Source organism: Anabrus simplex, chromosome 5, assembly GCF_040414725.1.
Source record: "Anabrus simplex isolate iqAnaSimp1 chromosome 5, ASM4041472v1, whole genome shotgun sequence".
Taxonomy (NCBI): domain Eukaryota; kingdom Metazoa; phylum Arthropoda; class Insecta; order Orthoptera; family Tettigoniidae; genus Anabrus; species Anabrus simplex.
The window spans coordinates 364,844,118-364,872,082 of record NC_090269.1 but is presented as its reverse complement, the minus strand read 5'-3'; the positions used below and the strand labels follow the sequence as shown (position 1 = coordinate 364,872,082).

Genomic DNA, 27,965 nt, shown 5'->3' with positions numbered 1-27,965 from the left:
ATTGATAGTTTCTGTAATAATTTACAGAAAGTAATTAACAAAATTAATAAGCAAGATATGATACTTTTACTGGGAGATTTTAATGCCAGAGTAGGAAATCGCAAAATTCAGAATAATATAGGGACAAATGAGGAGAAAACTTGCAATAGTAACAGAAAGAAACTTACTGAATTTGTTCCCTTCAATCAGTTAAAAATAATGAACACCATGTTTCCACATAAAGATAGTCATAAGTTCACATGGACAGCTAGGATTCAGCAATCTATCATTGTTTATGTCATCTGCAACCAAAAGCTAGCAGAATTAATTTTAGATGTTAAGAGTATATCGAGGCCCTGAAATGGAAACAGATCATTTCATAGTAGTTTCACCAGTTCCCATAAAGCAAGATGGATGAAGAAAAATACACCCTGCATGGAAAAAAAGAACAACCTCTAAAAAATTTTTTTAAGGGATCCAAGCACAAAATGGCTATACCAAAATAGGCTTAATAATTTAATTCAAGCAAAACTTCAGTCTTTGAAGATAAAAGTGCAGGGATGTCTTCTTGTATGGGTAGTTGGGGGTTTCTGCCGATTATACAGTACTCTCTTAAGAGGGCATTCGGTCTGCGCAGATCAGGTGGCATTATTCCCATGAGCAGCAGGAGCCAATGGGTTGGCATGGATCTGATTGTGCCTGAAATAAGGCGCATGCTGTTGTTCAGCTGTGTGTCAATATATCAGGTATAAGGACTAAAGCCATACAGGAGAGCAATACTCCACACTGGAGTATCACATGATGTCAAGAACACCTAATGGAAACAGCTCTTTCCAGAGCTCCTCAAGAAGAAATTCAGAAAGAAACAGGCATAGAAACAGCATGCACACTTATAGATTTGAAGTTTGATTGTTTATATTCTCTGGAGATCTAGCATCTCCTAACAGTTTTTACAACATTTTTAAAATTCTTGACCAGGGCCGATGACCGTCGATGTTAGGTCCCTTTAAACAACAAGCAAGCAAAATTCTTGAAAGTTCAGTTTTGAATTGACACAGATTTGCCACCCCAATTTCATTAAATAGTTGAGCATCTGTTCCTACTGTTTGACCCTTTGTGATTCATAATGGAAAGTACACATTCTGCATGAGTATTAGAACAAGAAATAGCAAGGAATGTACTGATGAGCTGCTTCAATTGTGGTGTATCATTTTTCCAAGATGGTGAAGACAGACATCCATCTTTCTTCCACAGATTTACTGCTGAAATTTTCTGTATCTTTCATGAAGTTTTAAATCACATCTTTCACCATTGTATGTTCTTCAAGCAACAAATCCTTATGTATTGTGCTCTCCATGCTCATTGATTTTTCAATTAATAAAATCATACTGCCATATTTTGTGATAGTGCTAAGGTACTCAAACCATTTGTGTAGTCATCATAAGTGTTGGGATTTCTGTGGATCACACAGGGATTAAAAGTGCCTGGGTTGAATGGGTGAACAAGGAATTAACTAGGACAAAACTTAACACAACAGATTTTTAATTTTTTTAATAGTTTAAAATTGGGTTCTCCCAGGATGGTAATATTGTATGTGAGATTGAATCAAGGTGTAGTAAAGCTAATGCAGTGAGCTCGCAGTTGTGATCAGCAGTGTTCTATAAGAACGGAGTCAGTTCTCAGACGAAACTATCTTTACATCGGTCTGTTTTCAGACCAACTTTGCTTTACAGGAGCAAAAGCTGGGTGGACTAGGATATCTTATTCATAAATTAGAAGTAACGGACATTAAAGTAGCGAGAATGATTGCTGGTACAAACAGGTGGGAACAATGGCAGAAGGGTACTCAGAATGAGGAGATAAAGGCTAAGTTAGGAATGAAATCGATGGATGAAGCTGTACACATAAACTGGCTTTGGTGGTGGGGTCATGTGAGGTGAATGGAGGAGGATAGATTACCCAGGAGAATAATGGACTCTGTTATGGAGGGTAAGAGAAGTAGAGGGAGACCAAGACGACGATGGTTAGACTCATTTTCTAAGGAGGTATACAACTAAAAGAGACCACAGCACTAGTTGCAAATCAAGGATTGTAACGACGTTTAATAAATTCACAGAGGCTTGCAGACTGAACGCTAAATTGGAAAAATAGAAAATCTGAATGAATAACAACAGTATTAATGAGCTCGTCAGCTCTAACGATATAGTGGACTTGGAAGTCTGAATTATCTGGTACGAAACTTGAGAGAATTACAAATGTTTATTTACACATAATAGAGCTGAATTGCTCTTGGCAGGTACAAAATTTACAAGAGCACAATTTGCTCCTATCGTTTACACTCTCCAAAAATAGTCCAGCCTAGTAGAGGCATCAATTACATATGGTGCACATAAGTTCCACCTAGCAACCTTTAGGTTGTCCTCCATTACAGTATTTACGTACAGTCGCCCTGAAAAGTTATATAATTTACTGTTCCGAAAGGGAACTAACACCAGAAATACTTACTGAATAAACAGCAGCATGGTTGCCCGTACTAAATGGCCTTAATGATAAAAGAAAAAGGTTGGTTGTAACCGGTCATAAGCAAAAAGCAAGGAGGCGAAACACCTGCACTCCTTCTGGGAATAGTTAACATCCTAAGTGGATCCAATTAATTGAAGGAACAAGAATCCACCTGATCGATACTTTCACTTTTATTTAGCCTTAGGCTATTTCAATAGACATTAAATTAAAAGTTCAGAACATGTTTCGAATGCATTGCATTCATCATCAGCTGCTTACATTTGGCAAAAGTAAAATTAGCTAAGAACAGTCTCACAATTTTCTTAAAACCTTAAAAACAAGTGTTAGTAGTGCATATGTGAATGGACCGGGTGGGGGTAGAGGGGGGGATGCATTGAAGGCGATTGTTAGTTAAACTATGACTTATTATTAAAAATGACAGTTCTAGCATTTTACACACATTGAACACCTTAGACCCCAATATACAGTTTACGGTTGGAGAAGAAAATAATGGTTCGATTAATTTTTTAGATGTGACCACAACTAAAAAAGACAACCAACCAATTTCACTTTGGAATTTATAGAAAACCTACATTCACCCCAACAACCATTCATAGTAACTCCCTACACCCCGATTCACACAAAAAATCAGCGTACCACAGTTTTATCAATAGAGCTTTTGAAATCCCGTTAAACAACAAAGAGAGAAATAAAGAACTACCCTTCATTCGACAGCAGGCCCTTATTAATGGTTTTAATTTAAAAACCATTAACGGATTAATTGCCAAACGCAAGCATAAACTACAAAAAACTTAACAAAACAATCAGAGCAAACAAAAAAGTACGTAAGGTTCGCCTTTAACAATCCCAACATTTATGCAATTACCAATTTATTCAAAAAGCATGACATCAAATTAGCGTTCTCAACGAACAACAATACAAGACATAAGTTTTTCAACCACAATGTGGTCAATCGAAATAGCGAGGAGCGGTTCCAGGATTCAGGTGTTTATAAACTGACATGCAATCAGTGCAAGGCCACATACATAGGGCAATCTGGGCGTAACTTCACAATAAGGTACTTAGAACACGTCAGTGCGGAGAAACATAAAAGATTCTCTGCAATGGGAGTACACATGAGTGAAACAGGCCATAGATTCACAGACATTAAACAAGACCTGACAATTCTCAATAGGCTAAACAAGGGAAGGTTAATGAACAGTCTAGACAAGTCATTTAATAAGGACAAGAACTTCAATGAAGTAAACGAACGGAGAAACCCCTTATTTGAATGCATATTGAGATATATTGAGTTATTACGAAGGAAGCAAACACGCCCAGCGCACACTTCAAGCAATCACAAGGCCGACACGTCACAAGCAAAAACCTCCTCCCCGCCCGATATAGCAAATGACGACACGTCCGCATTTCCCCTCCCTCCTAACCAGGCTAACTCACGAACTACAGCACACAGTTACAATACAAGGTCGAAGGCAGCCGGATTAAACCCACTCCCGTAGCACGGGAAGTTAAACAAACACGCAAGACAAGGGTAAGTTCATACTTCCATACTTTCCAACACTCAAAGACTTATTATCCGTTACGTTGTTCAAACTCCAACTAATAGCCGCATTTTTCCTGCCGGTTACAGGTCGTGATACAGACGATCCAACTTTTTTCAATTCAAACTACAAATAGCAAACTTCATATTCGAAACAAGCCACACCTCTCCACCCAACAGGAGATAAGAGACGTGAAAACACCGGATGCCTTCTCAAGGAAACTTTTTACCAATAGCTCAACAGAAATACTTCACATAGTGCATACAAGTTCTTCAGTAATCAACGAACTTATGGAAAATTCACAAGACTTATAGTGAACTATATTTTAGTCCATCAGTGTTTTTAACATTAAGATTTTTAATAATAAGTCATAGTTTAACTAACAATCGCCTTCAATGCATCCCCCCCCCCCTCTATCCCCCCCCGGTCCATTCACACATGCACTACTAACACTTGTTTTTAAGGTTTTAAGAAAATCGTGAGACTGTTCTTAGCTAATTTTACTTTTGCCAAATGTAAGCAGCTGATGATGAATACAATGCATTCGAAACATGTTCTGAACTTTTAATTTAATGTCTATTGAAACAGCCTAAGGCTAAATAAAAGTGAAAGTATCGATCAGGTGGATTCTTGTTCCTTCAATTAATTGGATCATATAGTCAATATGGATATGAAGTGGATAATATGTAATCCTAAGTGGACTTATGGGCCAAAGATACGGAGGCTAGTTCTATACTACACTGGGGTGACTAAATGTGGAATGTTAATGCCATATAAGTATTAAGAAATTTAGAGGTTTAGAAACTTTAGGCACCCCATGCCTAGTTGAATGGAAATCAACAGAAGGTAATCACTCATTGTTCCCTTACATTACTTATTTCCCCATAGAAATAGGATAGAGTCCTCAGACTTGCCAAAACTTCTACATTTAAACCACCAAATTTAGAAATGTACATTAAATAAAACAGGTTGGAACCTTCTCCTCAAGCTGTCTGCAGGAACTATCACATGTTTATGAAAATTCTGCCATTACCTTGAGTCGCTGAGCCTTCCTCATGTAGGCTGTGCCCCTGCCTTCTGGTTCACATCAATTCACCCTCCTCACACTGGAGCAATTCAAACAATACAGCCCTAAAGTGCCCAGCTTTTACAGTATTTTTAGGGGGAAGCTTCCAGAATTCTTTACTGATAGGCTGGATTCCTGTACACACCCCCCAATTTTAATTTGTTAGAGAAAATATTTACAAGTTTCTGATAGGTTGTTTATGATTGAAGAAGGAACCGGCTGAAGTTTTGACACAAACAAAACAATCCTGAAAACCTAAGGTTTGCCAACTGCAAAAATAAACATTCCTTTGTGAAATAATTAGGGTTCATTCCACTAGAGGGAGCAATTAAACAGATGATAGAGACATCTAACAGTTGAAGACCAAAGTATCTTGTAGTACACCAGTTCAAGTTTGTTTACATAGATGGCCTGTAACTGGTCGGGGTAGGTGTTTACCTCCTGTACAATAAGAATAACTATTTTTCAGGTATACAGTGAGTTTTATGTAAAAGTCGCCAAAACACGCACTACTTTCTTCTGTTCTCCAGGTAGGAGATCAGTTAGCTAACTGTTGACTTCATGTCCACCAGGCAAGCTGGCCATGCCGTTAGGGGCGCGCTGCTGTGAGCTCGCATCCGGAAGGTAGTAGGTTTCGAACCCCACTGTCGGCAGCCCTGAAGAAAGTTTTCCATGGTTTCCTATTTTCACACCAGGCAAATGCTGGGGCTGTACCTTAATTAAGGCCACTGCTGCTTCCTTCTCATTCCTAGGCCTTTCCTATCCCATTGTCGCCATAAGACCTGTGTCGGTGCGACGTAAAGCAAATAGCAATTAAGCAGATGTGCAGAGCTCCCAGTTCCACCACACCGTATTCAATGTATGTTTCACTGTTTAAGTACTCCTTCTCTTTGCAGATGATTGTAAAATCTTCAAGCAGATCGATTCTCCTACAGATACAATCCAATTGCAAAATGCTCTTGATTCATTGTCAGGTTGGTGTACTATATGGCGTCTTAAACCTCATCCCTCCAAGTGTTCCACAATTTCGTTCACACTTCGTAAATCCCCTGTTCTACAAGAATATCACCTACTGAACCAACCAATTGCTCTTGTTGACAATCAAAAAGACTTAGGAGTGCATTTTGACAGTAAATTGTTGTTTGCCTCGCACATAAACAGGGTTACCTCACGTGCTATGTCACTCCTCTGTTTACTCTACAGGTTTTCTGACATCACAGATGTAAATGCCCTCCGAGCATTCTACGCTTCCTGTATCTTACCTATTGTTGAATACGCCTCTCCAGTCTGGTCCATTTCTGCTTCTTCAAACCTCTGCCACCTTGACCGTGTACAATCTTTTTTCTGTGCTATCGTCAGAGCCAGGGTCCCTGCATGTCGGAACCTAAGCACTATCCAAGTGCTTGGGAAACTGAACCTCAAGACTCTGTCTGCTCGGAGGAAAGTAGCCGACCTAAAGCTGCTATACAAAGCAGCTAATGGTCTATTTAGGTCTCCAGATTTAGCTTCCTTATTCCCCCTCCACGTCCCATCCCGTAGTACCAGAATGAAGACCCTATTCTATATTCCTTACTCCCGGCTTTTTCTCACTCAAAGGTCCCTTTCTATATGTATTCCAGCAAGGTTTAATTCATTATCTATCAACAAGAACCTAGATATCTTCGTAACGTTTCCTTCCTTCTGTCATGATATTTCTAATATAACTTAATTTTCCTTCTTGTTCTTTCCAGTTCTGCTCCTGTATTTACTGTAAATGTATTTTTCTTTGTTAATATTGTTGTTTATGTAAATATGTATTATATATGATTGTACAATTTTTATTGTGTATATTTGTGTTCTTTGTAAATATTTATATATCTTTCATTTTAGATTCATATCTATTGTACATAGCTCGGATCTTTGTAATTCAGCGTTATGCTGTTGCTGATCCTGAATAAATAAATAAAAATAAATAAATAAATATATTGTAACGTTTTGGCAGGGTAAATAAATAAGACAGAACCTGGTAGTGTACTATTTCTAAAATTTATTAGCTAAGCTCTAAACCTACACATTTACACACACACACACGATTGCCGAGTTCACCGCTTACACAAGTACACGGGACACACACTTATATGGTTCGTGCTCTCTCTCTCTTAGTTCCTCATGTTTTATCTGCAATGACACACACGCACACAGTCTTCGATCACTTATATTAAACTTACTCAGTTGCTCAGTCACACTCGTTAACGCTGTCATGGTCCGCAGTCTGCATGTCAGTCTCACAGCTCAGGATAGTATCCGCTGTTCATACAGTCCATCGAATTCCAGTCACAGCCCCATGTCGGCCCCAGTGTTGTCATCACACTGCACAGGACAGGCCACATCCTCTTCCAGCAGCTGGTCCAAGACACTTACATGCATGACGACAGGCACACAGAAACGAGTCCTCGGCTCCAACAGACAGGTACTCCAACAGACTGACACCTTAGCCCAGACTGTCACTAACACACTGACTGCAGTCTTCGCTAACTCACCGAGTCCACACATTGGACTCACTACACCAGCTGAACTACACCAAGTCACTCACTCCATAGGTCGCGCCTGACTTAAATACCTGGGTCCACGCCATCTGGATGCTTCCAGAAGGAACACGTCTCCCAGAGTCCTCCCCAAGCCAAATAATTTTGCGTGCCGTCCAAATTCTTCCATAACGCCGGAGGCCTCCTATGAGTGAGCAGGACTATCCAGATAGCAGCAGCAGGGGCGCTGACCAATCCGCAAGCGTCTGTCCTTCACCTAGCGATAGGAGTAGGGAGAGGGTGGGCCTTCCTTGGTGTTAGGCGTGCGGTTGGAGCTGGCCAGCTCGCGCTACTTCCCGTGGTTGTACATTGGCACGGCGGACGCAGCAAGTCACCATGCCATTATATATATACAAACACTTACCAGATATTGTAATAGGAGCTGAATCATGGCTGTGAAATGATATAATGGATACAGAAATTTTCTCACAAAACTGGAGTATTTATCGTAGAGACAGGATAGGAATGGTAGGAGGGGGATAATTCATTCTGGTGAAAGTAGGGTATGTAAGTTACGAAAAAGTTATAGATGACAAACATGAAATCTAGGTGTAAGGCTCATCTCTAAAGATAATAGACAACTTGATATTATTTCAGTGTACAGGCTTGGGAAGATAGGCGCTGATGCTGATGCAGAATTATTTGATAAGACAATCAGTTATGTGGGAAACAATACGGAAAGGAATGTGATTGTAGCAGGTCATCTCAATTTACCAAATGTCGATTGGGAAGTGCAGCTGAATCAGAAAGTGATGGAACCAACTAGAGGGAAGAATATTCTGAACATGGTGCTGGTAAAACCAGATGAGTTCTATAGAGAAACCGAAGTAACATATGGTATTAGTGATCATGAAGCTGGTTTTTTGGGGGGGGGGGAATAAATGTGGTAGAAAGGAAGGTTATAAAAGTGGGACTATTAGGTGATACCATTTGGCTGATAAGACAGGCATGGTGGGTGGAAACAGTAAATAAAAATGTAAACAGTTTGTAGGATGGGTTTAAAGCATTTGTTGAAGAATGTGAAAACAGGTATGTATCTTTAAAGGTGGCAAGGAATAGTAACAGATAAGCAGAGAGACTAAAAAGGAGGTGCAGGTTGGAAAGAAATACCGTTAGAAATGGTTGTAGAAGTAAGGAGAAATTGAAAGAACACACTAGTTAATTTAATCCAGCAAAGAAATCAGCTAAGGATAATATGATGATAAGCATAATAGGCAGTCATACAAATTTTAGTGAAATATGGAAGGGTGTGTATAGGTACTGTAAGGCAGAAAGAGATTCCAAGAAGGACATTCCAAGAATCATTAATGAACAAGTGGAGTATGTATGTGAGGATACACAGAAGGCAGAAGTATTCAGTCAGTAGTATGTAAAGATTGTTGGTTGCAAGGATAATATCCGGCTCCGTGGCTAAATGGTTAGCATGCTGGCCTTTGGTCACAGGAGTCCCGGGTTCGGTTCCGGCAGGGTCGGGAATTTTAACCATCATTGGTTAATTTCTCTGGCATGGGGGCTGGGTATATGTGTTATCTTCATCATTGTTTCATCCTCATCATGACGCGCAGGTCGCCTATGGGCATCAAAATGAAAGACCTGCACCTTCACAACTTTTTTTTATTTTCCACCTTGTCGATACATTAGTTGCTTAAGGCAACTTATTGGTCAAAAGTGGTACATGTTTCGTTTATTATTAACATCTTCAACAACATAACACTGTTTTAGATGAAAAATTCATATATTGACAAAGTATCATTGCTTTGAGAGAAAGTGTCTTTAAAAATAGCATAAGATGATTAAATGACAACATTAATAACAAAATACTAATGTATCGACAAGGTGGAAAATAAAAAAAAAATACTTGTGAATCTGTTAAAGTGCGATACGGACCATGAAGTTAATTTTATGCAGACCTGCACCTAGCGAGCCGAACATGTCCTCGGACACTTCCAGCACTAAAAGCCATACGCCATTTCAATACAAGGATAATGTCCAGATAGAAGGGTTGACTAATACTATTGAAGTATTCCAATAAGAGAAAAAAATTGAAAACTAGAGAAGCAGCTGGAATTTGTAAGATTTCTGGGGATATACTAAAGACAATGGGTTGGGATATAGTACCATATCTGAACAACTTATATCATTACTGTTTGTATGAAGGAGCTATACCAAATGAATGGAGAGTTATATAAAGGAAAAGGTGATGAACATAAAGCCAAAAATTAAAGGCCAGTCAGTTTGACATGTGCCGCATGTAAGCTTTGTAAAAGCATCATTTCTGATTATATTAGACATGTATGCTAAATTAATAATTGATTCGATAGTAGGCAGTTTGGTTTTAGGAAAGGTTATTCAGTTGAAGCTCAGCTGATAGGATTCTAGTAAGATATAGCAGATTTAATCAGGAGATCAAATGATCTGTATTGCGATTGACCTATCTAAGGCATTTGATAGGGTAGTTCTTGGGAGACTGCTGGCAAAAATGCGTGCAATTGGACTAGACAAAAGAGTGACTGAATGGGTGGCTATATATCTTGAAAATAGAACTCAGACAATTCGAGTAGGTGAACCTGATCCTGTAATCATTACAAGAGAGATTCCTTAAGGCAGTATTATTGGACTTTTATGTTTTCCTATATATACGAGGGGCGTTCAATATATAATGCAACACATTTTATTTCTTGGCCAATTTTGCTTTTAAAAAATTGGAATTTTGTTTGGGACATCTTTGAAATATTCCCGCTTTGTCTCGTAGAGTTTCATTAGGGAGGTACATTCAGGGAAATGCAGTGGCCTAGGGAGCACCGATAAGGGAACAGGGAACTGGAGTCAAGTAGGTATGACAAAAATGTTAGTGCTGAACTGTAGAAGAATTGTAAAGAAAGGAACAGAATTAAGTAATTTAATAAATATATACTTACCAGATATTGTAATAGGAGTTGAATCATGGCTGAGAAATGATATAATGGATGCAGAAATATTCTCTCCGAACTGGAGTGTGTATCGTAGAGATGGTAGGAGGGCGAGTATTCATTCTGGTGAAAGAAGAATTTGTAAGCTACGAAAAAGTTAAAGATGATAAACATGAAATTCTAGGTGTAAGGCTCATCTCTAAAGATAATAGGCAACTTGATGTCTTTGGAGTGTACAGACCGGGAAAGGGTAGTGCTGACACTGATTCAGAATTATTTGATAAGATGATCTGCTATGTGGGACGATAAGGAGAGGAACGTGATTGTAGCAAGTGATCTCAGTTTACCAAATGTCAATTGGGAAGGTAATGCGAACAACAGAAAGCATGACCAACAAATGGCAAATAAGTTAATATGAGTAGGACATCTGATTCAGAAAGTGATTGAACCAACTAGAGGGAAGAATGTTCTGGATGTGGTGCTGGTAAAACCAGATGAGCTCTATAGAGAAATCGAAGTAATAGATGGTATTAGTGATCACGAAGCTGTTTATGTCATTTTTAAAAATAAATGTGATGGAAAGGAAGGTATTAAAAGTAGGACTATTAGGCAGTACCATATGACTGATAAAGCAGGCATGAGGCAGTTTTTAAAAAGTAGATATGATCGGTGGGAAACGGTAAGTAAAAATGTAAACAGACTCTGGGATGAGTTTAAAGCAATTGTTGAGGAATGTAAAAATAGGTTTGTACTTTTAAAGGTGGTAAGGAATGGTAAAGATCCACTATATTATAACAGAAAAGTAAAGAGACTAAGAAGGAGGTGTAGGCTGGAAAAAAATAGTTAGATTTGGCTGTGGAACTAAGGAGAAATTGAAGGAACTTACTATGAAATTGAATCTAGCAAAGAAGTCAGCTAAGAATAACATGATGGATGACAAGCATAATTGGCAGTCATAAAAATTTTAGTGAGAAAAGGAAGAGTACATTTAGGTACTTTAAGGCAGAAACAGGTTCCAAGCAGGACATTCCAGGAATCATTAATTAACAAGGCACGCATACCTGCCAACTTTCCCGATTTAGGCGGGAGACTCCCGATTTTCGATAGTTTTTTCCCGCCTCCCGATTATTCTATTATTTCTCCCGATTTTAGCTTATTTTTTGGTGAACTTCAGACATTTGTTTTTAAATCCCGCTGTTTCAGCTTTTTTTTTTACGCCAGTGGCCGGAAGTCCTTCACTCATTGGCCGCTTTCAAACGAAATATCGACGTTTATTAATGCGCGAAATGTGCGCGAATGTGCGATGTTTATTGAAACCTGTATATCGCGACGCGTATATCGATTGTCAATCTCTCGTTCTCGCGTGCTATTTTCGTGTTCGTTCACATCAGTCTAGACGATTCTAGAGACTAGTCGTTATATACAGAGTCTTTTTTAGTAATTTAGTGACAGAATTTCAATGATAACGACTAGTGACTTTTCTAGAGATTTTAGGAGCCATTTGGAGAAAATTCTGACTAATTTTATCTCAATATAAATAGAGAGTTTTGTCTGCACATTGCTCAGAATTAAAAAAGAATATCTCCGTACCAGCCGTGACCGCAGTAACAAGGGGAAATGCAAGTTTTAATTTTCCGTAATTTCTGTCTGTATGCATATATGTATGTATGTATGTACGTACATATGTACGCCCATCACGAGAAAACGGCCGAAGGGAATTTAATGAAAATCGGTATATAAAGTCGGGGAATAGGTTGCTACAATCTAGGCCATAAATAATTTTATTCACGCCAAGTGAAACGGTAGTTTAGGGGAAGGCCTAAGATGTAATTCTCAAATATTTATATTTTTTTATTGGCCCTGTTGATAAATACTATATAACTAAAGTTATATATTATTAAATTTCGTATCGTTTATGTCTTATACATTTTTACCGTACCGGCTATGATAAGAGAGATTAATGAATTTGGATTTATGTTGCTAAGCCCATGTAAGCGCCGAGGTACGAGAAAATGGGAGAACAGAATTTAATGAAAATGGGTATGTTATGTCGGGGAATAAGGAACTACAGTCTAAGCTATACGTAATTTTATTCACCCTGTTCAAAATGGTAGTTAGGGGAAGGTGCCAGAAATTTAATTTTTGATTACCTATCTTAGTCTATCGAAAATTACTACGTAACTAAGTAATAGAGAATACAATTTCCGATTATTTATGTCTTATTCAGTTTTAGTGTACTGACTAAAATGAAATTAAATTGTGAAGATGATTATATGAATGAGAAAAAAGTCATGAAGGAACGATCGCTGGAATAATAACACAAGAGGAAGTTATGAAAGAAAGGAGGACTCGCTTTACATTAGATGCTCTAATATCACAGAGTCAGAAGAAAACTAAATGTGAAGGCCTGCAGTATAGAAAGCTCATAAAATTGATCAACAATAACATTACATTGGCCATTGTTTGATGTAATGTGCTTTGTGTATTCTTCTGCCATTTATCTCTGATGGATGGGATTACTGCTGCGTACTGTTATTGAGTATAACAGCCTGCCTGAATATTGGCGGAAAGTAACAGGGAAGTTAGATGTCGCTCTTCTTTAGCATGCTATTCCTCTGGTTCATAAATTTTCTGATACTACTGGTACGTAACACACTGGATCAGCATAGTATTCCAGCTATTCAATCCCTACTCTGGGGTGGTGATTGGAATGAGCAGTGTGCACACTTTAAGTGGAGTGTTCACGGCTGTCTGCGTCCTGGTCATTCTAGCTCTGGAACTTTGAACTGTTAGATCGACACCGTGTTTTTTTGGTTAAAAGTAAGAAAATGTGCTGTTTTTCATTTTTTCGAATATTTCATATGACAGCGTTGCTTTTAATCGCAACATTCGTACTGACGTCATTGTAATGACCTATGTTGACACTTCAGTTGGGAAAACTGTAAGGACAATCTTTCTGAGAATTCTGTAGCAAAGCACGAGTACATCAGCTAGTTATTTGATACAGATAGTATTGCGCTTCGCATAATCGCACGGAAGCTTGATGCAATACTATATTAATCTATGCATTTGCTAAGTAATGGCATCTAAGTGCATGACTGATTCACACGTGTGGAGCATGAATTCATGCTATTTTGGGAAATATTATCAGAGACCGATCATCTCACTCACATACTTCCTGTGAGGGAATAGAGATGTGTAATTTTTAGCATTGTAGCTTCGTATGGCAACAGTCGGGCTTTGAGACAATAAGTGTTATAAATATATCATAGTGCTGTACTGTGCTAGACGTAGAATAAGCAGTTTTGACCAATAATGTATCTCCTGATTTCTCCTGATTTTTCCTGATTTTCATATCAAAATCTCCTGATTTTTGGTTTTGTAAAGTTGGCAGGTATGGTAGTGTATATGCGAGGATCTTCAAAAGGCAGAAGTATTCAGTTAACAGTATGTAAAGAATCCAATATATATCAAGGAACCTCCCGAAGACACGCCCAGCCATACCTCACCTCCCCCAATCACTACCCCCTACTGTACTTCCACTTCCCCTCTCTACCACCTCTACCTCACCTTCCCCAATCAATACCCCTCATGCCCCTCCACTTCCCCTCTCCGTTACCGCAAGTACTAGCCCTAGACGTACACGGAGCAGTAAACGAGGTGCTCCCTAACTCTACACATTCGGCCAGTCAACAGTATTATGTAAGTAAACACTCATTCCACACGTTCATTAGACATTCCATTGACAAAATTCTTATACTTCATTTTCTTCTCTGTTCTCGCAGATCACTGCGTGTCCAACAACTACAAAGAGGGAACATCTGCACCTACTCAATATATTTTAACGAGATTAGTACCAAGAAAACTAATGACACACCATAATATTTTGATGTTCATCATCCAACATTCTTAATCATATGAACTTAAAAGAAAAACAATATACATCGTTGAACATTCTAGACTGCTTGGTACAAACATGCCTGTGAACGTACCACAAGAATACTGTGAACATAATATCGTATTTTAGTGTACTATATGATACTAATTTTTATTACATCCATATCGTAGAATGTTCCAGAATGCTTAGTATAAACATAACAATGAATGTATATAACGATTCACCAATATGCCATAAACATTTTACGTGTAGAAATTCTATTTCACCAAATTATCTATTACTCACGAACAGTACACTAGAATTTTATGTAACATATACATGTCATAGAATATTGACGCTTGTTTTTTAAACCAGAAGACACATCATATCATTGTATATTTTATATATTGTATATTTTAATATTATCACTTACGTCATGTGACATTCTTCATTAGATTTAGTAATGTTTTAAAATTATACATCAAGTTAACTTTAGATCTCATGACCAGCTGAGGATGACCTCTGTGAAGGTCGAAACCGGTACTGCCTAGTAATAAGATATAATAAAGTATTGATTAGGTGGACGGTACCCATTCTTTGTGATTGTAAATACAAAGTATCAATACGGACATGAAACTGATAGATTACAGTATGTAAAGATTGTTGGTTACAAGGATAATGTCCAGATAAAGGAGGTGACTAATAGTAACGAAGTATTGAAGTTTACCTATGTCAACAATGATATTTACAGTAAGATACAAAAGTTGAAAACTAGAAAAGCAGCTGGAATTGATAAGGTTTCGGGAGATATTGTTGCGAACGACGAAACAACATATCGGCCGCACATAACAAAGTTCAGTTCCATAGGCGCACAAATACAATTTTGAAACAAATCAAATGGAGGACCAGACTGCCCCAAACGAGCAGACACAAACACATCACTCACAAGGTGATTCAAACATTTATTACACATGAATAAAACACTGCATATTTACACATTATGTACAACAAATTCGGAGGTACACCAAAACACGTGTACTGCTGCCGGTCGCCATGTTCAGTGCATGTCTATTTAAAAAAAACGCAGCAGCACATTGCCAACTGTTACAAAATGAAATGCGGCAGACGAGTACCAACACAAAAGCCGCAACATACTCCCCCCTTTGAGGGATCTCAACACTCAAAATCAAAGTCAAGTGTTCATGTTCATCACAGACAAATGAATAACAAAAGAAAACTCAGATAAACATATACAAATATACAACTATACAACATCCTTGGGCAATGGACACAATTTCACTATGGCACGGCGCAAAAGACCAGTTTTAGTCTTTACACTGACCACACGAGTAATATTGTCACAACCAGGATGGAGCTCCTGGATTATACCAGTCTTCCAAACCAGAGGAGGAAGGTTATCCTCCCTTAGAAGCACTAAATCTCCCACAGTTGGAGTCCACTTTCCTACAGAAGACCATTTACGTCTTTGTTGAAGTGATTGTATGTATTCTTTTGACCACCTCTGCCAAAAATCGTGATACAGTTGTTGCACCAAATTCCATTTAGTTAGACAGGAGTGGGAGCTGTTGGATATGTCTGGAGAGGGGATAGAGGTCAATCGTCTCCCTACTAGAAAATGTCCAGGTGTCAAATAGCATTGATCATTGGGGTCGTCAGTCATTGAACAGAGAGGTCTCGAGTTCAACACAGACTCAATTTGATACAAAAGAGTACTCAGCTCTTCAAAATTAAGAATGCATTTTCCTAGGGTCCGCTTTAAAAGTGATTTTGTGGACTTTATTCCAGCTTCCCAAAGCCCACCGAAATGAGGACTGGAGGGTGGAATAAATTTCCAATTCACATTCAAATTAGATGAATATTCCTCTATTTCAATAGAGCTATCCTTAATAAATCTTAATAACTCATTGTTGGCTCCAACAAAATTTGTGCCATTATCACTCAAGATGAGATTTGGAAATCCTCTACGCGCCGTGAATCTTCTAAATGCGGCGAGGAAGTCCTGAGTCGTTAGACTCTTCACAGTTTCAAGATGTATTGCTTTAGTGACAAGACAAACAAAGAGAGCAATGTACGCTTTAAACTTTATCTTACTCCTCGGGTTATCACCTTTTATGATGACTGGGCCACCATAATCAAGAGAAAACATTTGTGAGGGTAAAACACCTCGAGACAAGTGGTCAGCTGGATTGCTGTGGGTAGGTACGTGTCTCCAATCTGAGACTGAAGTGAGGGATTGAATTTCAGCAACTCTATTAGCGACAAAGGTTTTCCAACAATTGGCGGGTTTCTGTAACCAACACAGAACTATCGTGCTGTCAGTCCAGCAGTATGTTGAGAAAGGAATGTGCAATTTCAGCGATTCAGTTACCTTACTCATTAGGCGAGAAAGCAATAGAGCAGCACAAAGCTCTAAACGGGCAATAGATTGCTGTTTTAATGGAGCAACTCTTGATTTAGAAGTCAACAGGATCACTGATACCTCATCATTATCAGATACTGTCCTAATATACACACAAGCACCATAGGCAGCTTCTGAAGCGTCAGAAAAGCCATGGATTTCAATAACCTTATTCTTAGCAAAGGGCATTACATTTCTTTGCACTCTGAGGTCATTAAGCAAGGGGAGCTCACTGTAGATAGCATTCCAGATTTCAAGAATTTCAGATGAAGGTTCTAACACATCATCCCAATCAATTTTCAACTGCCAAAGAGACTGCAGGATCAGTTTACACTTAACTACAGCACATCCTAACAATCCAAGGGGATCAAATATGGAAGCAATGATAGTGAGAATGCTTCTCTTAGTGACTTCCTTAGGTGCTTTCTTCAAGTTTATTTGAAACTGAAGCTCATCACATTTAGGATGCCACACGATACCTAATGTTTTAATAGCTTCATCCTTAGTGAGGTTACAAGGTGACAACATTTCTCTATCCTCTACAGGGACATTGGCAAGAGCTTCTGGACAATTTGACGTCCATTTTCTAAGATGAAAATGTGCACTATCGAGCACAGAAGAGATTTCTGATTGAAGCTCCTTAGCTTCTTCAACTGAACTAGTACCTGTCAGCAGGTCGTCAACATAAAAACAAGAGCGAATGATCTCTGATGCAGTGGGGTGAGATTCCTTGTGTTCATCAGCAAGTTGAACTAGACATCTCGTAGCAAGAAAAGGGGCGGAACTTGTACCGTATGTGACAGTAGTAAGACGGTAGTCCTTGATTTCTTCATCAGTAGATTCACGCCAGACAATTTTCTGAAGATTTCTGTGGTCAGGATGAATTAGCACACATCTATACATCTTAGCAATGTCAGCCGTAAGAGCAACAAAATAGGTTCTGAACCTTAAAACAATGGACAGCAAGTCAGGCTGAATAGTAGGACCAACCATTAACATAGAATTCAATGCTATCCCATTTGATGATTCACAACTTCCATCAAAAACAACTCTCAACTTAGTTGTAGTGCTAGAATCCTTGAGCACACAATGATGGGGCAAGTAAAAGCTTACAGAGTTAGAGGTCTCTGGAGGAGCAATTTCCATGTGACCCATTTCACTGTATTCACGCATGAAATCTACATACTTCCTTTTCAAGTCTGGAAGCTTAGCAAATTTATTTTCCATCTGTTTGAGCCTTCTAACAGCATTATGCTTAGACTCAGCTACAGGTGGCACTTCAGCACGAATAGAAAGTTTGACAACAAACCTACCAGAATCATCTCTTTGAACACTATTCACAAAGTGTTCTTCACAAGCCCTTTCTTCAGGAGTAAGAACTGGTTGATGAAGTTCTTCAGGCTCCCAGAACCTTTGGAGTTTTGTGTCAATAGAATCAAGTTTTACAAGATTGGCACGACGAGCATTGGCATTATTCTTAATGCACGACTCAGGGAAAGTGCCTGATAGCACCCAACCAAATTCGGTATCTAATAAGGCGGGATAACCCTTCTTATGCAAAATACTAGAAGACACAATTTCATAGTAGACATCAGCACCTAGCAAAATATCAATAGTAGAGGGCTGATTAAATGTCCTATCACTCAAAATAATATCATCAGGAATAACCCAATTGGAACAATCAATTTCCTGCGCAGGGAGTGGACTTGTGATTGTGTTCACGACTGCACAGTTCAACTTCAATGTATAATCTGATACATTTGAGAACAAAACAAGGTTACATGTGGAACTTACAGGAGACACATTCGAATTGCCTATACCAACAATAGGTAGACGACAAGACCTAGTACGAATACCAAGCTTCTTGACAAGATCAGAAGTCACAAAGGATAATTGACTCGCAGAGTCTAACAAAGCTTTAACTAGTATAATCTCTCCTGAGCTATTTTTTATTCCTACACACGCTGTGCTCAGCAAAACATTAGAACCTAGTCCTGAAACAACCTTCATGGCAGTGGGTGAAACAATTGCAGAACTTGTAGCATTCATATTATTATTGTTATTATTGGGACTTGCTTGTTCCTTGTGAACCAATAAGTTGTGGGGCCCATTACACTGGGAGCATTGGTTTTGCTTACAATGTTTAGAAACATGAGAAGCGGAAAAACAAAGATAACAAAGTTTATTTTCCCTCACAAACTTGCGACAGTGATCAATGTTTGCTTGTTTGAACTTTCTACAATCAGAAATGCTGTGATTATCAAGTTTGCAAAACCTACAATTCAAGGAAGTGCTATTGTTGGCAATGTGAAGGGCTTTTAGGTTGGATTTTAAGTCTCGTTTTTGCTCAATAACAGGTTTCTTGCATTCTGTTAGCTCTAATGTTTGACATTTTCTTTCCAAGAAATCAATCAATTTATTTAGTGTGGGAATATCAGTGGAAGCAAATTTGTTTTCCCATTCACTCCTATGGTTGGACTTGATCTTACTTAGAATCAATTCCTGTAGCAAAATTTCATGTAGTGGAACTTGACCCTCTAAATTGTCAACAGCACTAAGATTAGATTTTACTTGGTTTATCAATTTGCGATATTCAACGGAAGATCCACTAGTACAATTATGGAGATTGAGCAAATGTTTTACGTGCTGTGAAACAATCAAGCGTTTGTTATTGTACCTTTCATCAATTAAATTCCAAGCAACAGTGAAATTATCAGCACATATGGATAGGTTATCTAACAAATCCCTGGGTTCGCCTTGAAGAGACGACAATAGGTAGTGTAGTCTTTGCACATTGTCAATGCGGGTATTGTTAATAACCAAGCTTTGAAAGGTGTTCCTGAAACTCAAATATTTTGTCAAATCTCCTTTAAAAACAGGCAATTCAATGGGAGGGAGCTTCAAGCTACAGTTGGACCGAGTAGAGTTATCAGAAATAATGGATGCATTGCTTGGACTTGTGGGTCTCTCAAATGAGCAAAGCAATTCTTGAATCCTAGCAACTATTGCATGATATCTGTTTTCAAATTCATCATGCTCTCCAAAGTGAGTTTCACTAGATTTTGAGTCTAATTCACATTCTAGATACTCCCTAACAATGCTGAATTCCTTCCAAATTTCTGGCAGCCTATTTTGCCTAGAAATTAGTTCGTGATGGTTGATGTTATCTTGCTTTAAGTAATTTTCAAGGTGAGTTAATGACCTTTTAAGTAGACCACGTTTTTGAACAGCCTTTGCTTCGGATTCAAACACCATGATGAATAGTTGAGGTAATCAATTATTGACAAGATAATAATAGAAATCAATCTTACAACTATGGTGACTATACAAACAATAAGCCCTATAATCAGTGCACTGCATTCATTTGCATTGTTGAAATGAGTGACAGTCTTTGAATGGAACCAACAATGTAGGTAGATGAACAAAAGCATGAAATAACGTATAATAAACCATGTACGTTCTAAAATATGCAAAATACACAAAGCGGCCCAACAAATTATTAGCACGAAATCGTATAATGCCCATAAGAAGTCAAGACAAATCTGTTAATTCTAAACACGAAAAGTGCTAGCAGTAGGGTTAGGATATTAGGCAGGATGTCCACCCTAGTCAAGATAGGAACAATAAAGACAAATGGAACAGACTTACAGTACATGGCGGTGCTGTATCATTAATCATCACTACCGCTGGAAACACTCCTTGGCTGGAATCACATGCCCAAAGTGACTGGAAAGTCCAAAGGATGACGTCTGCGATGTAATGTTCACTGGAGTCCAAATTCCAAGTAGCATTTAACATCTCGAACATCAGGGTATTAGATACAAGCTGGCGTAAACAGCTCACAAGAACAAATGCACTAAATAGCACGTGGTAACTTCCACAGATTGTTAACGTGCGATATCAAAGCAGTTCCAAAACAATGTAGACTTCGTTGAAATCTCAATATGACGAATTCAAACATTCGTAGTAATTAGCCTTAAGCACGACATCCTGGTGCTTTTATACAATAACTGTTCACGATGCTTTTCGCGCCAAGCTCGTTGCTATGTTCAAACGGCGATTGCAGGCAGCAATTCATGACGATAACAATTTTTAGGTGACTAGCACAATGTTCAAAGTTCACAATGATTCTCATCGCGGCCCGGAAGGACCAAAATTTTATGTTGCGAACGACGAAACAACATATCGGCCGCACATAACAAAGTTCAGTTCCATAGGCGCACAAATACAATTTTGAAACAAATCAAATGGAGGACCAGACTGCCCCAAACGAGCAGACACAAACACATCACTCACAAGGTGATTCAAACATTTATTACACATGAATAAAACACTGCATATTTACACATTATGTACAACAAATTCGGAGGTACACCAAAACACGTGTACTGCTGCCGGTCGCCATGTTCAGTGCATGTCTATTAAAAAAAAAACGCAGCAGCACATTGCCAACTGTTACAAAATGAAATGCGGCAGACGAGTACCAACACAAAAGCCGCAACAGATATACTGAAGACAATGGGTTGGGATATAGTACCGTATCTGAAATACTTACTTGATTATTATTTGCATGAAGGAGCTATATCAAATAAATGGAGAGTTGCTATAGTTGCCCCTGTGTATAAAGGAAATGGTAATAGACATAAAGCTGAAAATTACAGGTCAGTCATTTTGACATGCATTGCATGTAAGCTTTGGGAAAGCATTCTTTCTGATTATATTAGACATGTTTGCAAAATTAATAACTGGTTTGATAGAAAGCAGTTTGGGTTTAGGAAAGGTTATTCCACTGACGCTCAACTTGCAGGATTCCAGTAAGATATAGCTGATATCTTGGATTTAGGAGGTCAAATGGACTGTATCATGATTGACTTATCTATGGCATTTGATAGGGTAGATCATGGGAGACTACTGGCAAAAATGAGTGTAATTGGACTTAGCAGAAGAGTGACTGAATGGGTGGCAATGTTTCTAGAAAATAGAACTCAGAGAATTAGAGTAGGCAAAGCTTTATCTGTCCCTGTAATAATTAAGAGGGGAATTCCTCAAGGCAGTATTATTGGACGTTTATGTTTTCTTATAAATATCAATGATATGTGTAAAGAAATGGAATCAGAGATAGGGCTTTTTGCAGATGATGTTATTCTGTATAGAGTAATAAATAAGTTACAAGATTGTGAGAAACTGCAAAATGACCTCAATAATGTTGCAAAATGGACAGTAGGCAATGGTATGATGATAAATCGGGTTAAAAGTCAGGTTGTGAGTTTCACAAATAGGAAAAGTCCTCTGGGTTTTAATTACTGCGTTGATGGGGTGAAAGTTCCTTATGTGAAGCATTTGAAGTACGTAGGTGTTAGTATAAGGAAAGATCTTCATTGGGGTAATCACATAAATATGATTGTAAATAAAGGGTACAGATCTCTGCACATGGTTACACGGGTATTTAGGGGTTGTAGTAAGGATGTAAAGGAGAAGGCATGCAAGTCTCTGGTAAGACCCCAACTAGAGTATGGTTCCAGAGTGTGGGATCCACCGGGCGAGTTGGCCGTGCGCGTAGAGGCGCGCGGTTGTGAGCTTGCATCCGGGAGATAGTAGGTTCGAATCCCACTATCGGCAGCCCTGAAAATGGTTTTCCGTGGTTTCCCATTTTCACACCAGGCAAATGCTGGGGCTGTACCTTAAGTAAGGCCACGGCCGCTTCCTTCCAACTCCTAGTCCTTTCCTATCCCATCGTCGACATAAGACTTATCTGTGTCGGTGCGACGTAAAGCCCCTAGCAAAAAAAAAAAAGTGTGGGATCCTCACCAGGATTATTTGATTTAAGAACTGGAAAAAATCCATAGAAAAGCAGCTCGATTTTTTTCTGGTTGATTTCCGACAAAAGAGTAGAGTTACAAAAATATTGCAAAGTTTGGGCTGGGAAGACTTGGGAGAAAGGAGACGAGCTGCTCGACTAAGTGGTATGTAAAAGATGTTGATTCCCATAGGGAACCTTTAATATTTGTTCCGAAAGAGTAAATTTATATTACGAACTCTGCGTCTTGGTAGGTGTGCTATTTACCAAACTGATGAGCCAATCTGAGCACACTAGAGCAAAATGCTGGCCACCAGGAATGTGTTAGCTGGAAAATTTATAATGTCCAATAACAGACCTACTATATTGGTATTAAGTTGTATATTTCGAGCTGTCAATGGATAGAAGACGTGGATTGACATCTGTAGATGAATAAATTTGAGTGGTGTCTTTAAAACTAGGAAAGATCACAATATGAAGATAAAGTTACAATTTTAGAGGACAAATTTGGGCAAATATTCACTTATAGTAAGGGGAGTTAGGGATTGGAATAACTTACCAAGGGAGATGTTCAATAAATTCCCAATTTCTTTGCAATCATTTAAGAAAAGGCTAGGAAAACAATAGATAGGGTATCTGCCACCTGGACGACTGCCCTAAATGGAGATCAGTAGTGATTGATTGAATTAATTGATTAATTTATTTCCGATAGGTGGCAGCACTATAACTAGCCTTCAAAATGGGTCTGTAATGAAGGTGCATACCAAACAGAGAGGAGATTGAGTTTCTTTTGGCGGAAAACCAGGGCATCACAGATATTCATAGGCACTTGTAGAATGTCTACGGAGACTTGGCAGTGGATAAAAGCCCAGTGAGTCGTTGGGCAAGGTGTGTTTCTTAATCACAACATGATCGAGCAGACCGATCTGATCTTTCTCGTGCTGGCCAGCCGCACACAGCTGTCACGCCTACAAAGTTGGAACATATGGACACCCTTATTCGAAGTGATCGACGGATTACATTCAAACACCTCACTGCTGAACTTGACATCTCTGTTGGTAGTGCTGACATACTTATCCACCAACTGGAGTATTCAGAGCTTTGTTCCCACTGGGTTCCTTGACACCTGTGGTCTTCTGACCATAAAGATCAAATTAAAAACATCTGTGTGGAATTGCTTGCTCGTTATGAGGCTGAAGATGACAGTTTCTTGTCAAACATTGTCACGGGCATTGAAAAAAGGATTCAACACTTTGAACCAGAAAAAAACGGCAATCCATGAAGTGGCCCCACACCAACTCTCCCATAAAGAAAAAGTTCAAAACCATACCCTCAGCTGGTAAAGTCATGGCTATGGTCGTCTGGGACTCTGAAGGGGTTATTCTGTTTGATATCCTCCCTCGTGGTGAAACGATCAACCCTGAAGTGTATTATGCTACCCTAAGGAAATTGAGCGTCTTCGTAGCCACAAAAATGCAAATGAACTTCTTCTCCATGGTAACGCAAGACCTCACACAAGTCAGTGCACCCAACCCGACATTGACCAGTCAAGTGGTACGGTGCAGGCATACAGGCCCTCACATTATGGTGGCATAAGGCCAAAGCATTGAATAAAGATTAATTTGCAAAATAGGGTATTCTAGGTAAAGGATTGAGGAATAAAATGGTATATTTGAATCCTCAGTAAAATCAACCTGCTTTTAGGGGGGGAAAATGTGTTGCATTTTATATTGAACTCCCTTTGTTATAAATGATATGATTGAAGAACTGGACTTAGAGATAAGGCTTTTTGTGGATGATTTTATACTGTATAGGGTAATAAATAAGTTACGAGATTGTGAGCAACTGCAAAAAGACCACGACAATGTTGCAAGATGGACAGCAGACAACAGTGTCATGATAAACGGAGCTAAAAGTCTGGTTGTGAGTCTCACTAATAGGAAAAGTACTCTCAGTTTTAATTACTGTGTTGATGGGGTGAAAGTTCCTTGTGGGGATCACTGTAAGTACATAATTGTTAATATAAGGAAAGATCTTCATTGGGGTAACCACATAAACGGGATTGTAATAAAGGGTACAAATCTGTGCACATGGATATGTGGTTGTTTAGGTGTTGTAGTAAGGATGTAAAGGAGAGGGCATGTTAGTCTCTGGGAAGACCCCAACTAGAGTATGGTCCCAATGTATGGGACCCTCACCAGGATTACTTGATTCGAGAACTGGAAAAGGAAAAGTAGCTCGATTGGTACTGGGTGATTTCCAACAAAAGAATAGCATTAGGAAAATGTTGCAAAGTATGGGCTGGGAAGGCTTGGGAGAAAGGAGACCAGCTGCCCGACTAAGTGCATGTTCCGAGCTGTCAGTGGAGAGATGGCGTTGAATGACATTAGTAGACAAATAAGTTGGAGTGGTGCTTTTAAAATTAGGAAAGATCACAATATGAAAATAAAGTTGGAATTCAAGAGGACAAATTGGGGCAAATATTTGTTTATAGGAAAAGGAGGTAGGGATTAGAATAATTTACCGAGGGGGATGTTCAATAAATTTCCAAATTATTTCCAATTATTTAAGAAAAGACTAGGTAAACAACTGATAGGGAGTCTGCCACCTGGGCGACTGCCCTAAATGCAGATCAGTGGTCATTTATTTGGAGATCCTGAAGTTAGGTGGTCAACTGATGCTCAGGTGTAGACAAGCACCTGACCTTGTTTTTCCCATTCTCTCCTCCATTACCTCACAGCAGCATCTACTTTTCAACTATGATCACAAATTCTTACTCTGTCCCTTACTGACAAAAGCTGTAGCCAAACCTTTAGAATTTTATATGCTTTACTGTGTGTACTGTGTACGTGTCTACTGGCTAGTCACTGCTTTCCTTTTGTTTCTTATGCATAGATCTTTGGGCCTGAAGTAAAGTTGGGCTTGGATTTTGCCTTTATGTTTATGTGAAACTGTGTCTGATACATTGTCTTTTCTGTCTTTTACCACATATAGATTTGTTGTTTCCCCGGCTAATGAAGAACGTCGAGGAGAGGTTCAGCCACTGCCTGAAGAAGTTCCCATTTCAGTTCCTGCAAATGAAGTAAATCCTACTGCACCTGTGACTGAAACTGCTGCTGCTGCTGCTTCACCACCCATACGTGAAAAACCTTCACCTGTCTCTGATGACAGTACCCTGCATTCTCCAGTTCTTCCTAAAACATCTCTACCAAAAAAGGTCTGGCCAAGCCCTGAAGGAGAAATAGGATATCATTTGACCATAGGACCACATGGGGTTGATTGGGTTCGTCGTTTGGGATTAAATAGTGCTAGAAAAAGTAGTGAACCAGATATGGGAGGAGGCTCTGGAGATGAACTATCAACTCGTCGCAGCACAGATTGCATAGTAACTCCTAAAGATCTTGCTGCATCTTCAGATTCAGATTTACTTCGTTCAGCACCTCCATGGGCAACAGCACATCCACGTTCCAAATTCCGTTTTTCTCCAGAGAAAGAAGCATCGTTGTCAGACAGCAGTCGCACTGTTTCCAGCCAAGAAGGAGATGAGGCTGCTGCGAAAGCAGAAGAACTAGCCGCTAAGAAAACAAGAGTAAAGCAGAGTCTTATGAAAAGGGCTCGCAGTGTTGCAATTTTTTCGTTAAAGCTCAAGGAACGTAGGGCTCGTGAAGCTTCAGCCAAAGAAGCTAAGGAAGCTGAAAGTAAAGCAAAAGAGAAATGGGCAGCAGCTCCACCTCCAAGTGTAGGAGGAGAGTTATCGTGCATCCCAATAGAAAAGCTTATTTCAGTGGATGATGTTGCAATGGACCTTCAGCGCAGAAAGAATAATACATCTGGTAATTTGTAGCATTTCTACATGCTCTTGTTAATTGGTTCATCTGATCTAATCCTCATCTAATACTGTGAGAATTTAATTTAGCAATACGTTATATCTCACCTGCTCTAGTCTTGTTAGGAAAATAAGCTCTTCAGTCATTAGTAACCAGTGTTTCCTAGTGTTATATAAATGTAAATCAACTTAAGTTTCACCCTCCTTGACGACAGAAACATCTCTGGTTTCTGGAATGTGAAGTATGGTTTAGCAAGCATCCATTTTTCTCTTCTACCTTATGTCTAGCTGTCTAGAAATATTTTAGAATATTAATTATGGGAGGTTTCTAGTAAGATTAGGAAGTGTGATATGTTGGTTTATACCCAGTAGCCAAGATTCATTTAGTATCCCATTGAATCTTCAGGATATGCCAGGTACTTTCTGCATTATATTGAGTAAGAGTATACTTCTGAGGAACATTAAGAAATATACATGAAACTGAATTGCATATCGTATTAAAATATTTGTAAATGGCACAGGGAAATTTGAACATATTTAAAGCTTTGAAAAGATGGAAATTTTCTGGGCTGATTGATTTCAAAGCAACGAATAATTATGTGAGGATATTCTATAATCAGAAGTACATTTTGTACATCAAGCACATGAAGTGTGAAATAAATGACGTTCTGATCTTGTGATATAAACACACATTCCTGGTTTCTGGGCCAATGTTGTCAGTGTATTTGTGAACACTGAGTGTTTAGTTATAGTTAGTCTCTATGTGCAAAAGTCTCTTTCATTTCACAGAATCTGTAAAGATTCCTAAGTTTTATTATATGCAGATGCATATTTTATGTCAAGTGCCTACTGCGAGTTTGGATTTCTTTTCTGTTAAATAAAATGTATGTTAATGTTGTATAAATACTCAAGTGTACTTAGATTCGTTACATTAAATAATTATTATAATCCATTATCATAACTGGAGCAAATAGTTTCACTAATCAAGGCAGGGCTGAAATAGTAAGTACTGTGAAAGGAATATAGTTGATCAGTTTTAATGTGCTGTGTGTTAAAAGGTACTTTTTGATTACTTTATAGTATATTTTTAACACTAATAAAATGCTGAAAATTTGATACTCAAATCATGATGGATAAGTAGATTCATCTTTGAGAAACAAATAATTTGCTGTAATTAAATGTGCTATTTTAATAAATCACAGTACAACATTTCTGGTATTGGCATCATTTGAATAATTTCAACATATCCTATTCTTTCCATAAAATTATGGAACAAAATACGGTAGTTTATAGCTTTATAAAAATGAAGTTGTGATTAGATGGATTTAAAATTAAGATCTTATTAATCCATAATTGCAGCTCCTTCTGATACTTGTTCATATTTCTTCCATGGTAATTCCGTCTGTCTATTGTGCATAGTGTCTCATGTATGCAATTGCTACATTGTGTCCATTTTTGTTTTGT

At 38.6% G+C, this 27,965-nt stretch overlaps 1 protein-coding gene across 1 annotated transcript in view; it reads left to right on the top strand.

Annotated features, from left to right (window-relative positions):
* Positions 1 to 27,693, top strand: part of wwk (white walker) — a 260,834-nt gene extending 233,141 nt beyond the window's left edge. Inside the window, exon 16 of the mRNA XM_067147682.2 lies at positions 25,670 to 27,693. Within this exon, the coding sequence (XP_067003783.2) occupies positions 25,670 to 26,519 (850 nt within the window). The 3' untranslated portion in view covers positions 26,520 to 27,693. The remainder of the gene's footprint in view (positions 1 to 25,669) is intronic.
* Positions 27,694 to 27,965: the final 272 nt, after the last annotated feature.